The 18,244-nt window shown below is 38.0% G+C and overlaps 1 protein-coding gene across 1 annotated transcript in view; it reads right to left on the bottom strand.

Annotated features, from left to right (window-relative positions):
- Positions 1 to 18,244, bottom strand: part of PPL (periplakin) — a 43,523-nt gene that overhangs the window by 12,993 nt on the left and 12,286 nt on the right. The window contains exons 2-9 of the mRNA XM_023497598.2: positions 10,090 to 10,189; positions 6,122 to 6,276; positions 4,970 to 5,090; positions 4,121 to 4,246; positions 3,991 to 4,032; positions 3,559 to 3,720; positions 2,886 to 2,993; positions 2,268 to 2,363 (exon numbers count right to left, since the gene is read on the bottom strand). Of these exons, the coding sequence (XP_023353366.2) occupies positions 2,268 to 2,363; positions 2,886 to 2,993; positions 3,559 to 3,720; positions 3,991 to 4,032; positions 4,121 to 4,246; positions 4,970 to 5,090; positions 6,122 to 6,276; positions 10,090 to 10,189 (910 nt within the window). The remainder of the gene's footprint in view (positions 1 to 2,267; positions 2,364 to 2,885; positions 2,994 to 3,558; positions 3,721 to 3,990; positions 4,033 to 4,120; positions 4,247 to 4,969; positions 5,091 to 6,121; positions 6,277 to 10,089; positions 10,190 to 18,244) is intronic.

The raw sequence follows: 18,244 nt of genomic DNA, 5'->3' as shown, positions 1-18,244 counted from the left end.
GTCAGTTTGGAAGATTGCCAGGAGTCGGAGTGGAGCTAGAGGCAGAAGCTGGCAGAGGCAAAAGACAAGCTGCAAGAGCTCTTGGAACCAAGGAGGGAGAGAGGCCTCTTTAAAAAAGCTAACCGGGCCTAAGGAAAGAGACAAGACTTGGAAGGAGGAAATAAATGTTTGGATTTTATCAACTGGCTGCATTTGGAATGATTATTACTCTGATGAACCGAAACTAAAGCTGCCTCCAGAAAATCTCTCCAAGAAACCTGCTCCCAAAGAGAACCATTATATAATAAAAAGAACATTACAGTATACTGTTATGAAATCATCAGTATAGTAGATCATACCAGCAGGCTAATGCCACACAGCCTTCCTGGTAGCTTACATCTTTTCATGTAGTTGGATTCTTGATACATTTTGCTTCTTTCTACTCCTGCCCCCTAAATGTGTCCATAGGCTAAGGCTCAATCTTTTACTCTTTTCTCTTGATACTTTTGCTCCTGGAGATCTCATTCATTCTCTTCAATTATCACCTCTACACTGATTATCAAATAAACATCTCCATCGCCTATAGCCTCTTTATCTGTTTTTTAGTCCCACTTTTCCAAATTTCTGCTTAATATCCCTCAATATATCTAAATCTGAACTTGCTATCTCTCTTTTCCAAGCCACCTCATGATGTCCTTTATTTCTGTCAATGTATTGTACTATCATTTTCCCTGTAATTGAAACTTTGGAATCATCTTTAAATTCTTCTGCCTTTCATATTTATTTGATCACTAAGACTTGTTGGTCCTTTTATAATGTTTCGCATCTGTTTTCTTTCTTTTCCCATTAACTCTCCCTTCCCTCTCCTAACTCTTTCCATCCTCCAGATCTTATCACTTCATTCCTGAAGAATTCATTCTCCACTGGGTTCCTGCTGCCATCAGCTAAATCTAATTCACATGCCATGCATGTAATTTTCTTGCTTGAACAACCTCACTTGGCTTTAATAATATTAACCTTGCAGTATAATGTTTTAATGCTTATAAATTATCTAATTTGATCCATACAACAATCCTGAGATTTAGGAAATACTATAATCTACACTTAACAAATAACAAAACTGAAGCACATAAAAGTTAATTTGCCCAAAGTGCCTGGATCCTTAGCATCAAAATTGATAAACTAAAATTTACACCAAGTAAACCCCACTAGCCTTCTAAGCAATGACCTAATGTCTTGGAGTCCTTCTTGGAATCCAATGTTCAGTGATCTCTGTCTCCTCCCCACAAAGTGATATCTCAGGATATATCTGTGCCTACTTCTTTCCCCTATCTGAGGTCTAACTTCCAGTACAAATGATTTGAAGAAATATTTAGTGCAAGGTACCCTGAGAATTGTTATGCTGTTTATGTGCCAGAATTACTAGCTTTGGCTTTGACTCATATCCATCTAGTGTTTTTTTCCCTACATTGTGCCATTTTCCACTATTTCTCTGCAAAAACAGGAATGATCTATCAATTCATTCTGTATATTCTTGTCCTTACACTTTTCTTCATAGCATTTGTTCCACCTCAAATGCCTGCCCCTTTTTCTTTATTTTTTCTAAATCCTACAAATCCTTAAAAGTTACAGTTTAAGTCTTATGTCCTCTGTCAAACCTCTGTTGACCATTCTAGCCCATAGTAATCTGTTTCTCTTCTAAACTCCTTCAGTACTTATATTCAGTACTGATATATATATATATATATATATATATATATATATATATATCAGTATATATGTACTGTATATAGCAATATGTATTGCCTTATACTATAAATATCTTTTTACACATATACAATTGTTTCTCCCAATTGAAAGCAAATTCCTTGGAGTCAAGGATTAAGTCTCATATTTCTTTGTATCATACTTGGCACTTACCATAGTTCTTTAAACACAGTAAATAATAAATACACGTTGATCAGTTTGGGGCTCCCTCTCCTTTTAATTTTCTCTTTCTAGAACTCCTGGTTCTCATAAAAGATGGAATTGGAAAAATTCTGGAGGTCTTTGGATTCTGTCTTTGTTTTCCTGTTTATATTTGTTCCTCTTGAAAACACACACAAAAAAGAGATTTCTGACAAGATAGTTGAGTAAAAGATAAGCCCCATTTCCCTATATTATCTCAAAATAGCTAGAAATGCATTAAATAGACAAGAAAATGCAAAAAGTTAGGCCTCTTTGGAAACTTTGCTGTATCAGCTGTTTTAGGAACAAACAAAGTTTTTAGGAGTCAGTTTACACAACACCTGGTGATAATCCTCCATGTATTTCAAATGACTCTCCTCACAGATGAGCAGATTCAGATATTCCTTCCAGTCAGCATGAACTGCCTCCATGTGAGCCTATGAGATGACGGAAGACACAATATAAGCATTCAAGTTGCAGCAGAATTACAAGTGATAGGTATATATGGATAGAATTCCTGAACCCAGAAAAGTTAAATTGAGAGTCCTGGTCAGGATTGGAAACTGCCAATCAGAAGAATATTTACATGGCATCTCTGTTAAATCAGACTCTTACCATGTAGAAATCTGACCCTCCTAACAGAGAGAGCAATGATGAGAAGAAATGAGGGAGGTCATTTTGAGGTCTACATTACAGGATGTCTAAAAGATGGAGTAAGTGAGAATAAAACTGAGGCTTCAGCACAGAGCCAAAATATGGAGAATGCCTTTTTGAGTGTGCACATATGGGTACAGTATGGTGTGGTTGAGAGAAGCAGATGAATATACTCATTGAAGAGAGTGGAAAACATCTTATTTAAATTGCTGAGATGTTTGAGAACTTAGGAGTGACTGACTTCTGGTTCTCATATAAAGATGAAGTGGAGAAACTGTTCTTGAGCTCTTTGAATTGGGTAGTACCTCAATTGAGTTCCTCCCTGGGTGTTCAGCAGCCAGCAGCTGATCGCCTTCACTGTGTAGCTTATTAATTCTCTCCTCTTTGGCTTCCAGGTTTCGGTTGATGAAATTCTAGGAAGTGCAATAATATATTTCTCTGAAACTCCATCCATATCTTTATCCTTATTATATTGTTCAAATTCTTTATCACCCACTCAGGCTCTCTGAGTCTACTCACACATCTGAAAATCCTATATGGTCTTAAATTTGGCCTTTTCTAAAAAGGTATGACTTAAGACTTTGAGACTTGTGCTCATATATATAAAGAAAGAAGAAATGTTCTCATAGTTCCTAAGTGTAAGCGTTAGAGGCTATCACATTCAATGCCCTGATTTTACAGATGAGGACCTGAGGCTCAGAGAGTGATTTGCCCACAAATGCCAGAGGTTGGATTTGAAATTTGAACTTCATATCCCTTGCTCAAATAATTTTTTAATTTTATTTTGCTCCTGTGATTGGGATGAAGGCCCCAGCTGGCTTTTAGACACAAAGGCCTCCTAATAACTGACAGGCACCATGACTTTGTGTTAGGAGATATTCAAAAGCCTTAATAGTACTGTGGGGAGCAAAAGTCAGTTATTACTTGTTCTGGACACATCAAAAACCATTGTCCAAGAGTGAATATTGGAATAAGTACCTCATACTGACGTCGGCGGCTGGGGTAGTCTAGGTTGCGGTCACTCCAGTCATACTGCATTCGGCCTTTGGCCTGCTGGTCCAACCAGTACAATTCATTGGTACAACGCTGCATATAGTCCTGAAGTGAACTCAGGTGCTGTTGTCTTGCTTGGGATCCTGCCTGTTCAAGACAAAAGAAACAGGTCTTGGATCATGGGCAACTGCCCTGCCTTTTTCTGCCATACTGGTATCCTTAGGGCAGCTTCTCTGTCACTGACACATTATTGGGAGAATAAGATTTCTCAAGCTGTGCCCCAATAGTAATTCTGTTCCTACTTGACTATTAAGGTTATCTTTACTTTCTTATTGCTCCATGGTTCCATCACTCATACCTGGTCACAACCTCCTCATATTTTGATAATTTTTTTACTAACAAAAAGGATTTTCTCACCAGTAGTTTTTGATATTTGGCCTGGAGATCATTGTTCTGTTCCTATGAGTAAAAAGATCATAGATTAGAACACAGAAACTTAGACTCCCTTCTCCCACTCCCTTCCATCCTTTAGAGTTTTCTGCTGTACCTTATCTCCTTCCTTGGCAATATGGGGTCCAATAGCTTTGACCTCATTGTGAAAGATGTTGTGTTCCTCTACCTGGTGGTCAACTAATGGCAGGTCTGTCCCAAAGTTCTGATTGCCAAGCATGTCCTGGAACACAGGGAAGGCAAGAAAGTTGCAGAAAAGAGAGAGAAGGCTAGGAAATAAAAAGGTCTGTGCCTGAGCAGACTGCCTTGTGCCCATTCATTTACCCCTCACCAGGTCTTACAATCAAATCTTTTCTGCCTCAATGAAGTATTCTTAAAGAACCCAGAGTTATAAAGGCTCTGCTGAATTCCTCTTGCCCTTGAATTATAGACATCTCCCATATATCAGGCAAGAGCCAATGGCCAATGATAATAACTATATACATTATTATAGCATTTATAACTACATACATTAATACAGCATTTCTTTTATTTCATCTCATTCAGTCTATGCCATAACATGTGAAATAGTGCAATTATTATTACCCCATTTTATAGATGAGAAATGTGTGGCATAATGAAATTAGGTGACTTTTCTTCAAGGTCAAATAGCTATTAGATAGCAGAACTAGGAGTCTTCTGATTCCAAATTCAGTAATCTATCTACTGTCCCATGCTGCCTCTTAAGGGAAAGAGACAGAAGCTAGGAGGCAACATCGCAATATAATAGAAAGGTGTTTGACCAAATCCAGGGACATCTTCAGAAAGCAATGAGCAAGTTCTGACTCTCACATAATAGTAGTCCATTTCTCTATTACCCTGCACCTTACTGAAGAACTAGTACTTAAATAAATGCTTTGAAGGCCTTGTCACTTGCAGGGTTAGTCTTGTGCAGAAAGGATCATACCAGTTTCTCATCGACCACAGATGACCAGTTGACCTTTGGGTCCACTTCTTTAACAGTCAGATTGTAAATCTGATTGTGCTTCCTCCGTAGGTTTGCCACTCGTTCCTTCAATTGACGGATACTGAGGAGAAAGAGAATCAAACTCATCAGCAGGGATCTGTAAAGTGCTGATTTTGATCTGTAACTTCAAAATCTGCATGAAATAGTGGGTAGAGAGCTAGCCTGAAACCAACAAGACCTAAATTCAGATTCTGCCTCTGATATTAAGAATTATAGATTATAAATTGAAGAGCAGGTACCAACTTATATTATTTTCATCTAGGAATTCCCTATACTAATAAAATTATAGGTCTGAGTCCTGTCCCTACTTGCTAGCCTTATTACTCCCTTGGATATCTTGCTCAATATTTTTCCGTGTTTCAAGTGTCCTCTGATTCCTTTTCCTCTTACCTCCATAATAGTTCCAGTCTACACTGCTCTCAAATCCAAGAATAAGGAGTGTAGAACCACTACTTCATGGTTCTGTATTGGTGGAAAAAACTGAAGAAACTTCTGAGGGAAGATACTGTTGAAGTGGAGTGAATACCCTGGAGTCAGGGGACAAAAATGATTCTTATAAAACTAACTTAAATTACTGATGGGAACTTGGTAAACTGAGATGAACTTTGGTTCTTTTCTTTGATTCTAAGTGAAGTTGTTAACCCTGGATTATCTCATCAAAGAAGAAGACTGAATAATCTGAGTTAGTAAACAGATCAAGTTTACTTGTCAGAGGCATAGTTTTGAAAGATTAAGGATTAATCTGTATGTACTATTTTGCCCTTTTCTAGGAGGGGAAATTTCCTTCTTCCTCTTGCCTTCCTGTCTCTTTTGTTTTATTTCCTTTCCTCTCTCTTCCTAAATAATCTTCCAATGATCCAGCATTAGGAAAACATGGCTTTGCTCTGCCAGTGAAATACCAGGATCAAGGTTCAGATGGAATGTGATGGCCTTGGGTGAATGCAGCATCCACACTATACAGTATAATCCCACAAAGTAATACTGTAATCCTACAAAGCAGTACAGGCCCCCTGTATCCCGCATGCCTCTGGGCAGAGAGCCCACTGCATCTGACACTAATAGGATTTAAGCAAAAAACCAAACTACACCTACTCTTCTGCAATCATATCTCCCTGGGGGTGTTTCATGTGCTTAGCAATAGCTGCATCTCCCTCCAAAACATAGAGGAGTTTTTCAGATTCAGAAATCTTCTGCAGTGAGAGTTCTCGGTGTTGAGCAGGCTGGCCTTCCTTAATTTTTGCCAGGTCCTGTGGACAGAAAGAAAAAATCAGGCGGGAGCATTGAGCACTTGTGAATAACGATACGGTATGGGCAAAACACCATGAGTCAAGAAAGGGAAAGAATTTCTTACAAAACCCTCTCAAATTCAGCACAAATCAATCAGCAGGGTTATGTGGTCTATGTATATCTCTAACTTCAGTATTAACCTGACATTTATAGAATGTTAGAAACTAGAAGAGATGTTATAAATCACTGTGTCCACATCTTTATTTCACGAGAAAGAGCTGTTCTGGGTGGCAGAAATGCAGTCAAAGGTAATAACTTTCCATTTAATCATGTATTAGCAAGTGTTGGTGATGATTTATACTTATACTAGGTCAGTGGTTCTCAAGCATGGTCCAGGGACCCTGTGACATTTGAGGGTTTGAGAGGTCAAAACTATTTTCATAACAGTGACGATGTTTTAACTTTAAACACTGTATGAATATATATGTATACACACATGTATTTATGTATATACATATATATCACATAAAAGTTCTTTGTGGGGAGAACCTCAGTTCATAAAACTAAAAAAGACAAAAAAATTGGAGAACTGTTGCAGTAGATTATAGGATTGCTTTAGAACTGGAAGGGGCCTTAGAGGCCATTAATTTCAATTCCTTCATTTTGCAGACAAAGGAACTGAGGCACAGAGATATTAAGGAACTTGCTTATAGTCACACAACTAGTCTGATTCTGAGACAGGACCCCAAATCCAACATTCTTTTTCCTATTCACTGCTGTCTGGTGGCCTCCACTAAGTATCTTTGAATGATGGTGGTTAAGAACTTATCTAATTCAGTGAAGGTATTTCTGCTGTCTCTTCTCCATAGTGCCTATTACAGTGATGGGCACAAAACAAGTTCAGTATTTGCTTGTTAACTAACATTCCTGAACCCTCATGATTTCAATACAAACATTTTAAGTATAAAATCAGTTTTAGTTTCACATGCTGTAAATTAGCTTCTGCATATTACCAATGCTTATTTGTACACAAAGAATAGCTTTTCAAAAGGTGTTCAAAAAACATTAAAAAGTAGCATAGAATGTGTGTCATCAAATAAGGAAATGGAGAGAGACAGAATCAGAGACAGAGGCAGAAGCAGTGTGACTAGATAAAGAGACTTATTTCAGGAATCATAAAATAATAATAAAAGAGCCAAAGGAAATATGTTGGGAATGTCTTTTGTGGAGGATTTATAGAAATTCATGGAGAAGGATCTTATAGGATAAAAAGGTGTGAATGAATGGAGACTTGCATCTGTGAAGGGGAGGTATCCAATAAAGCTGATGGAATCACAGTAATCAAAGTAATAAATTCAATTTTAGCATCTCCAACCATCCAGGATCCATTGGAACTTGGCAAGCTCTTAGTTTTGGTGAGACCTCTTAATATGGTTCTTTGTACCCTACATTCACAACTGGCATGATGTAACAGCTCTGCTTGGGGTTGGAAACATCATTATTATCCCTTCAAGAAGCCAGCCTTATATTAAGGAGTATGCTGCTTATTCTTATCTCCTTGTTCCAGAGGAACTGTGAAGTGGAGTAAGGAAAGGTGAGAGAAGAAACAAAGAATAAAATTGAAGGTTATTTGTAACAGAAATCAAAGGACAAGGTAAGAGGTAAAAAAAAAAAAAAAAGGCTAAGGATGAAGGTAAGGGCATATGAGGTAAGAGAGAGGAAGAAGAAGGGGAAAGATGGGGTGCGCATATTGCATTCATCTGCAAAAATAATAATTGAAACCATGGTAGCTGATGTGATTAATAAGGAAAGAGTATAGAGAAGTCTGAGAAAAAAACCAAGGACAGAGCTTTGAGCAACATTCATGCTAAAGGAGAAGGAGATTCATGATCCAGCAAAAGAGACTCAAAGAATAATCAGACAGATAGGAGAAAAATTAGAAGAGAGCAGTATCACAGAAGCCAAGGGAAGAAGGAATTCCTTATCCAGGAAGGATTGTTCAACAATATCAAAATTGCAACACTCAAGTAGGCCATAGAATTTAGCAGCCAAAAATCATTAACTTTAGAGAGAGCACTTTCAGTCAAGTGGTAGAATTGGATGACAGATAAGAATATAAGGGATAGAGGACTGCGTGAGTGGTGAAGAAATGAATGCAGTAAGAATAGAAAATTATTTCTAGGAGATTGGCAATGAAAAGGAATAGAATTAGAATATCTTCAGAGTCATGAGTGAAAATATAGCAGAGTTCCCCCTCCCCCCCGAGGCAATTGGGGTTAAGTGACTTGCCCAAGGCCCCATAGCCAGGAAGTGTTAAGTGAGAGAGGTCAAATTTGAACTCAGGTCCTCCTGACTTCAGGACTGGTTCTCTATCTACTGCACCACCTAGCTACCCCAAGGGTTTTTAAGTATAGAGCAGGGTAGTTGCAGGAACTCATACCAATCAGATTTTTAATAAAGAAATGACATCTACTAAAAGAGAAGGCGTTCAAAAGAAATTGTGGAATCAAGACAAAGTTTGGAAAAGCCACTGGGGGCACTGGGAAGGACATTCAATCAAGGAAGGAAAAAAAGCGTTATCAATTGGCAACCAGGGGATAGATTAGATAAGAATTTGTAATGTACACAATAACTTCTTGCATTGACATTCAAAAGATGGGGTAACAGAGAGAGGACTGTGAGAACTGAATGTGGATCACCACATAGTATTTTCACTTTTTTGTTGTTGTTTGCTTGCATTTTGTTTTCTTTATCATTTTTTTCCCTTTTGATCTGATTTTTCTTGTGCAGCATGATATTTGTGGAAATATTTATAGAAGAATTACACATGTTTAACATATATTGGATTACTGTCTAGGGGAGGGAGTACGGGGAAAGGAGGGAAAAAATTAAAAATTAAGAACACAAGATATTTTAAGGGTGAATGTTGAAAATTATCCATGTATATCTTTTGAAAATGAAAAGCTTTAATTTTAAAAAAAGAAGTTAATCGACATCCTAGTATGTAGCTCAAGAAAAAAAAGATGGGTTAAGCTCTTGATTGAATATTGGCAGGGTATGAACAGGAGTAGGACAAGAAAGTAAGGAATCAAGAATGAGGACAATGTAGAGTCGAATTGTTAACTGCTGGATCAAGACTGTTAAGGGAAAAAAGTAAAGGGTAATGAACTATGTAAACAGGGAATGAAAGGAACTGGAACTATGGGGAGAATGAAGGATATTTATAGGAGGAATAAAGCAAAGGGAGAGATGAAGGGCAAGAGGTTTTAAGCAGAATAGAGAATTTTAGATTAGAATCATGGAGATGCCTTAGTTATAGTTGCTGGTAAGTTGATGTCTTAAGCCATGATCAACCTTGTAGATGACTGAGCTAGTGAAGATGCTGTCCAGGTGTTCAGTTGCCCTCAGAGCTCATCTTTCCTTCTTCACCAATACAGCTGTTTGTGTTTTGGAAAGAGCATTTCAGTTTTTGCAGGAATAGTCAATGTAACACATCATGTCCCTTGGACATGGAATTAAACATAGAAGTAGTTTCTTTCCTCATGGTCACTAAATTTAGTTTAAATTATCTTCTTTCTTTGAATCACATTCAAGAGCAATATGAAGTCTGAACTTGTCCCAAAGAGGTACAGAGGCAGTCAACACCTGAGATAGCTAGGATGTAAGGGAAAATGAAGTTGGAAATCAGGCACAGAGCAAAAGAACAGCTAGCTCTGGGGTGGATTAGAACTTTTCAAAGAGGAACCACATAAGAGGAGTGAATTAATTGGTGTCAATAGAGATATGATGGGATAAGATGGTGATTGTAGAATAGTAAAGGGCCTGATACTTACACTTTGCATCTTGGAATCAGTATCTACGATGTTTCGCTCCACCTGATCAGCATTTTTTTGAAGTTGCTCAATCAACTCTGATAGCTCTTTACTGGAGATACTGTGAAAATAGGAGTTAATGTTAAGAACTTGTTTTCAGGAATCATTGGTAGAGATTTGCTTTTATGTTCCCCTAATGACGGAAACATGGCTTCTCAATTAGTCCCTCAATCTTTCCTGATATCTCCCTTTCTGAATAAGCTTCTGAGCTTACTCCTAGTTTCTCAAAAGTCAGACTAAGAGCTATCGACTACTGAAATCACAGATCTGGGTGGAGTCTCTCTCTGATCTTATTCATTTCCAGAGTAGACCCAAAAGAGGCTTCTAGTAAGAGGATCAGTCCTCATGGTTCCCTTTAGTTGGTTCCTATTGTAGAACTTGAGAGTTGCAGCTGATTCCAGTCTAAAAATTAAATGAAATGCATAAAGCACTTGGTAACCCTTAAAGTACCATAACATAAATGTCTATTATCATTATTTAACACTTTTTGATAAAAAGTACATTCTTCACAACCACTTTGGAAAATGTGCAGCATAAAGACCACTATTCTCATTTTATAGATCAAGAAACTAAGATTTAGAGAGATTGATTTGCCTTATATTGATTTGTCTTATAGCTGGAAAGTGATAACACTGTAATTTGAACCTAGATCTCCTAACCATGATTTCACAGTATGTAAAAGAGTTTATTAGAATATATTTCAAATGAATGATTGGTGACTTCTAGAAAATAGTGATCCAAAAAGCTAGCATGACTTCATCAAGATCATACAACTAGAAGAAAATCAAGAAACTGGGGGAAAAATCTTTACAGTAACTATCTCTGTTTTAGATCTCATTTCTAAAACATATGGGGAATTGAATACAATTTACAAGAATAAGAGTCATTCCTCAATTGATAAAATGATCAAAGAATATGAGTAGGCAGTTTTTAGAGGGGAAAAAAATAAAGCTATCATTAGCCACATGAAAAAATACTTTAAATTACTAAATTAAGAGATATTCAATTAAAGGTATACAAATCAAGCATTTACTGATAATAAATTTATTTTAAATCAGTTCTTTGGTATACATATAATTGTGCTATTTATTAAAAATGAAAGCAAATTTACATGCAAATGAGATGGATATGCTTGTTTAGTTTACACAAAGAAGTAAATCTTAGTGGAATTGTTATGGGACCCCATATAGAATCACAACCCACAGTTGTTGTTTTTTTTACTAGTATTTTATTTTTTCAAATATACACAAAGGCAGTTTTCAACATTCATCTCTGCAAAATCTTGTATTCCAAATTTTTCTCCCTTTTTACCTTCCTTCCCCCTCCTCAAGACAACAAGCAATCTAATATAGCAACCCACAGTTTAAAAAACCTCTCTTTAGGCAACCGTCTAAAACTTTGAAGTTAGAGAGAATGCACCTACCTACATTGGTGGGGGTAGTTCCTTTTGCTAATGAACTCAAAGGTCCATTCTCTCTAACCCTACTTCAATAGCAGTTCAGTATAATGCTATAGATACCTAGATTTAGATCTGTCAACTTGCAGAATGTTCTCTAGCGGAGTACCACTGAGAATTGTCCTTAGTTGTATGTTGTTTAATGTTTTTATTATCATATTTGCAGATGTCACAAAGCCAGGAGGGGGAGCTAACACTTTGAATAATAAAGTTAGGAACCAAAAAGATCTCAGCAGGCCAGAACAATGGGATATATCTAATAAAGTGATATCTTAGAGAGATAAATGTAAAGTCTTACATACAGATTCAAAAAATCAACTTCACAGTCACAAGTATCAAATAGTGGGAGGGATAGTTACATTATAGTTCATATGGAAAAAATCTGAAGGTTTTAGTGGACTGCAAGCTCTCTGTGAATCAATAATGTAAAATAGCAGCCAAATTTTTTTTAATGTAATCTTATACCAATTAAGAGAGTCATGGTGTCCAGAATAAATGTGAAGTATTATATTTAATTCTGGGCACCATATGTTAAGGATGGTAATGAATCAGAAAGCATACATCAGAGGGCAATCAGGATGGTGAAGAAGTTTAAGTATGATTGAAATAACTGAAGATGCTTAGTTTAGAGAAAGGAAGTTTTAGGGGAAGCCAGTAGCTACTTCAAGAACTTGAAGGGCTGTGATGAGGAAGAGGTTTTAAACTGGTTCTTCATGGCCCGAGAAGATAGAAGCAGGAGCAATGAATAGAAGTTGTAGAAAGGTAAAATATAACTAGATGAAAAATTCCCTAATGCAGTGAAATCAGCCATCTCTTGTGGTAATGGGTTCCTCCTCAGTAGAAATTTTCAGATGAGAATGTTATAGCAAGGTTTATGTTTGTTTTGAATTAAATGGCCTGTGAACTTTCAACCTGGAAATTTGGCCATTCTTCAAATCTTTGATCTCAAGAAACTTACAGTGTTCTTGGGGAGAGGAGGTACATTCAGAAAAATTAACAAGACAAGAAAACAAGACACTAACATAAAAAAACATCATAGGTTAGTAAGTACCAAATGAGTAGGGTAGAAAATAAGCCCTATGAATTCAGACAAGGGAAAGATAACTGTAGGTTGAACTTTTCAAGGAAACCTTTATGAAAGAGGCAGATCTTGAAGGATTATCTAAAATGTGGATAGGCAAGAATTAGATCTATTTTGCAATACCCTTAAATCAGGGAGATTATAGAAAGACTAAGGGAAAGATGCTACATTAAAAATTTCAGTGTTAGACAAACTCTGGAAAATATATAAAGGTTTTTCATATAAAATTTTCAGCTATCCCTAATTTAAATGAGCTTTCTCTACTGTAAATTTTTCTCTGGTATTTTAGGGCTGACTGACCTTAACTCCATTGACTTTGCCTGACTTTCACTGTTGGGCTGTAAATCATCTAATCCCATATCATCCATTCTTTGCCTAGTTTGTATAGTGTCTGATCCACCTCCTCCCAATCCTAGTATCATGACACAGAGAAACCATGTTCTTACTCAAATAATTCAAATAAATAACCAGTGACTGTTCTCTTCTTTGAAGGAACTAAAGTATTAGGAGGGGGATTTTGCCTCTCCTCTCATTCGCTCACCTAGCCCTAAGCCTCAATGTCACATACACACCAGGTTGGTTCCAAAACCAGTTCTCTAGTCTTTATCTCCCCACTGGCTTCATCAGGGTTATCCTGATAAAATAGGGCTTTTGGACCCCACCTCAGACTATTTTTCAAACAAAGAAAAATCTTTGCCACCCAACATTTGAGTGATTCTGCTGAGATAATGGTCAGTTCTGTGGGCTTTGTGGCTTGCATTCAGGAGAAAGGATGAAAGTTAGAGCCTTGCAGGATTCCAGGGCCAGATCCTGTCTTTGGAAATGTAGGCACCATACAACACTGCTTGAGACCAGAGAGATTTAGCTTTCACATGGCCCTGGAGTACAGAAATAGAGCAAGTATCTTATAAAGCAAAATGGTCCTAAATCCTTCTTCCTTTTCTGTGATTGAGGATGACCTAGAATCATATAATCCATAGAATATTAAAACTGGAAGGGATCTTTAAAAGATGATCTAGTCCAAGTTACATATATACATGTGAATGCGTTTATGCATTTTGTATGTAATGTTTTGAGTGGTCTGAATTCTGGTGCCAGGAGGTGCCTGGAATGTGGGAGGGACCTGGAATTTGGAGTGAGTGAGGTAGAGCTCCTCCAAGTTCCAGAAACCTGTAGAGCCAGTCAAAGCCTTTTCATCTTTGTAATGAATATGTATTTGGGCAGCCAGATGTTTCACCCAGTCTGTCAGAATGGCTGATGGAGCTGATAGGGGCCCCTCCCTACCATCCACTTAGCACCAGCCCTGTTTCTGTTCCCACCTTCCCACAGTCCAGTACAGAATGGTAATCTTCCTAGGAAAGAATAAGAAGGACCCCTAGGGGAGGCAAAGAGGGATGGAGCTGAAAGAAAGGGGGCCCTTGGAGATAAAGAAAAAGGAAATGAAAAAAAGGAAGGTGGGCCCCACTGCGAATAGGTAATCCACACATTTTTTTTTCTATTTCACTCACTGCTTTTTCACACTGGCACACAGTAGGCAAAAAGAAGTCATTAGATTGATTTTTTTAGAATAAAACAGCTGGAAGCAATATAAATCAGACTTACTTTCCACTCATTTACCCCAATGCACTCGGGATAGAAGGAATAACCCTGGCCTTTCAAATCCTTATATAGAGGCTGAGAAGAGGTGCAAGCAAGAGAGATCAGAAGACTATGGCTTTAATCTCATCCCATATCCCAAGAACTCAAACTGGGTTCTTCCCTAAAATCCCTCTTCTTCTCTGTCCTAAGGAAGGAAGAGATAAGAAGGGCTGTAGAGGACACTCCAGTTATCCAAAACTCTGCTGTTCATTAGAGCTAAATTTTTTTTTACAATTTCCACAAATTACTGGAAAATTTTATTCACTGCGACTGACTCGGGAAGTTGAATTAAATGCTGGCCCTTTTCAAAGGAATAATCAAAAAATAAAGGAATAGAAAATAGGCATGAAGGAAGGAAAGGAGGTAGGTTCTCATCTAGGAGGGGAAACTTCAGGTCTAGTGAAAGGATTACTTGCTTTATGGAAAACCCCACCTTCCTGAAATGAGACCAGCCTCACTTAGAAGATGGACCATGGAGAGTAAGGCAGAACTGGAGCTGGAGCTCCAGGAGATAACCCTTTTATATTTTCCTGTCTTTGAGCTGAGGTTCTTAGAGTTGATGCTGAAGAACATGTAGTCAGTCTGCAGAGACCAGGAGATTCCAAAGCTTTATTTCACAATAGCAATCAGGAAGAGTGGGTGTAATAATGGAGAACAGATTCAGAGTATATTTCTCCAGAGTATCAGATCTTGTTTTCTTCTCTTTTGGCTTGTTATACTAGAACATGGATTGTTTCCAGGAAGATTCAGGGAGGGTCTCTATCCAGGGTGGTAAAGAGGAATTCTTGTTTACTCATTCTGTTTACAATCTAGTTACTATATTCCCTGGTAAAGAGTGGAACACTTAGTCCAACTCAAGACCCAGAAGGGCTGAACTGTCTCTTATTGGCCTGGACATAGAAGTCATAATTCTCTGGACTGGTTTTTTCAAAGTTGACGCTGCTCCAGGATAGTGTTTAAAGGACACAATAACCAAACCCAGCACTATCTGAGTTTGAAACCTTAGGTGCTAATACAAAACAGCCTCTTCTTTGTTTTCAATCTCTCTCTCTCTCTCTCTCTCTCTCTCTCTCTCTCTCTCTCTCTCTCTCTCTCTCTCTCTCTCTCTCTCTCTGTCTCTCTGTCTCTCTGTCTCTCTCTCTCTTTCTCATTTGAGGAGCCAAAGGTAAAAGAAACAGGAACCTTTCCAGCACAGATCCAGAATCCCTGCTTTACTTTCCTAGTGACTTACAATCAAAAGCTCTATGGAAGCAATGCAAAAGAGGAGAGAGCAGAACAGTTGAAAATGGGGGAAAAAACTGCTAAGGTTTCTTCCAGGTTCCATCACTGCCCATGATGAAAAACATGGTTATTGTTCTTGGATCTAAAAAGAGAAGAGAAAATGCAACTCCCTTTTTTGCAGGTGTGGGGGGAATCTATGGATGTAGAACATTGCATATGATGTTAGATATAGTTGAATTAACAAAACTTTTTCTCTTTTTTCCTTTTTAAATCTTTGTTTCAGGAAATGGCTCTCTGGATAAGAGAAGGAAAGGGATATATTTGGAAGTTCAGGTGATCTAAAAACAAATTATAATTTTTTCCCCTAAAAGATAAAATGTGAAAAAGGAATACTCCTGATCAAAATAGGTCAGAAAACTTTCCTTTTTAAAAAAAAAAGTTTAAAAAAAAACTTTTCCTTTAAGTTTTGACTAAAACTATCTAACTTACTATTTATATAGAAAAAAACCCCCATAGCTTTTAATTATGGGAATATCCTGTCAAATCCTCACTGCTTTAATTTTCTCAATATATCACAGAGTCTTATTTTATATATGAGAAAATTAAAATAAGAGTTGACAAGTAATTCCTCCATATACAGTCTGTCTGACAGAACTAGAAAAAATCAATCTTGTTGCATTAACCTGTCCTCCAGCCTCCTACGGATTTTGGAGTTGGGTCTGTGAACCTTTTATGGCTGTTTACAAGAACCAGTATCCATGGCATGATGTCAGAACCAGCTGGCACTTTAAGAACTAAAAAAAATGACCTGGAATACTCAGACTATTTGAGCTGATTCTTTAGCAGGCTGGAACAGGCTCTTGTTTAGAGTTCTGGAAGTATCTTTGACACTGGAGTAGGAAATGTGGAAATAACAGCAATATTTAGAAATCTCTGTTCAAACATCTGGAGCTGCTCTTAAAACAAAGAGATAAAATGAAAAACTTATTGTTAATAGAGATTTAATTAGGACTTTATAATCCTCCAGCCCCAAACTTTCAACAAACTATCACAGAACCAGATTGGAATGCAAAATATCATCTTTCTGCAAAATCCTCTTCTGTTTCCATCTTCATTTAAGTAGCTACCTAGATTGAGTGGGCTTTGGGAGGGGGAGGAGGATGGGTCAATGTTCATCACCAGAGGCTGTAAAGGAAGGTGGAAAGGGAGCTGAATTTGAGTCATACGACTTGGAGGATATCTTGGCACTGATACTTCCTAGCCATGTGAGCTTGGAGAAATCACTTTACTTTTCTGGTCTGGGGCCTCTTTTGTAAAATGAGAGAGTTGAACAAGATGTTCTCCAATTTATGATATGTGTAATCTGTAGTTTCTTGTTTCGCTATCAAAGCCTGATTTGTTTGCAGTGATGGGAGAAGTAATGGTAGGAAGAATTTGGACACCAAGGTATTCAGAATAACACTTTCTTTACAAACTAGTTTTCACTCTTGATCTGGGAGCAACTGGCAATAAGAAAGAGAGATCCTGCTGCTAAGCACTCTGTTCCTGGCAACAGCTGGTCCTTCCACATGCCTTGCTAGGTAAGTTGCACTTCTTGTCCCTCAGAGGAAAAAACCCAAGGAAGGATGTGAGTATGGCTCTCCAGAGGTCACCATCATCCCCAGAAGAGAATGTGTAACCAACAGGAGAAGAGCTGCAACCTGGAGCCATTTTTGTGAGGGTGTGACTCAGAGCCCATACTTTGAACTGAGAGCTCCTTTTGCTTAAAGGCTTTTGGCAGGATCTCTAAATACTTATGTACCTATTTTAGAGGAGCAGAGCTTAGGTATGAAATCCCCAAACTGCAACTTTTGGCTTCCTGCCCTGGGTATTGGCCAACCCTACTGGCCTGCCTGCTCTGGAGCCTTCCTCTAAGGCTGTGTCTGCCAGTCCAACTGTGACCACCTATGATTGAGAAAAGCAATCCCTGAGCACCTGGGTCAGTCCCTTCTCTCAACTGCATCCAACCATTTCTTGCTACTTGGGCTGGGAGCACCAGGTCACAAAGTCCATCCATGATTAAAATCACTTGCTGGGCCATATCAATTATCTACAATTTTTTTTTAAATTTTCTTATTCTTAAGGCAGCTAGGTGGTTCGGTAGATAGAGCACCAGGCCTAAAATTGGAAGGACTTGAGTTCAAATCTGGCCTCAGACACTTAATATTTCCTAGCTGTGTGACCCTAGACAAGTCACTTAAACCCAACTGCCTCAGAAAAACAAAAACAAAAAACCAACCAACCAACCAAACAAACAAACAAAAAAAAACAAAAAGAAAATTTCTTATTCTCTTTAGAGCTGCTATTCTTAAGGCAGCTAGGTGGTTCGGTAGATAGAGCACCAGGCCTGAAATTGGAAGGACTTGAGTTCAAATCTGGCCTCAGACTCTTAATATTTCCTAGCTGTGTGACCCTGGACAAGTCACTTAACCCCAACTGCCTCAGAAAAACAAAAATAAACAATCAACCAAACAAACAAAAAGAAAATTTCTTGTTCTCTTTAGATCTGCTGGAGGGGATTAATAAGAACCAGAAAGCTCTGTTCCCTTTCCAAATCATGCCCTCTCTCCCCCTTCCTCTTCTCAACTGGATCTCTCTTGCCATGGAATGATAGATGGGAGCCTGACTTGGATTCTACAATGTGAGAATGAGGCCACCTTTTTGACAGGGCCATCTCACCT

Source organism: Sarcophilus harrisii, chromosome 1 (assembly GCF_902635505.1).
Source record: "Sarcophilus harrisii chromosome 1, mSarHar1.11, whole genome shotgun sequence".
Taxonomy (NCBI): Eukaryota; Metazoa; Chordata; class Mammalia; order Dasyuromorphia; family Dasyuridae; genus Sarcophilus; species Sarcophilus harrisii.
This window is presented reverse-complemented; position numbering and strand designations above follow the sequence as displayed.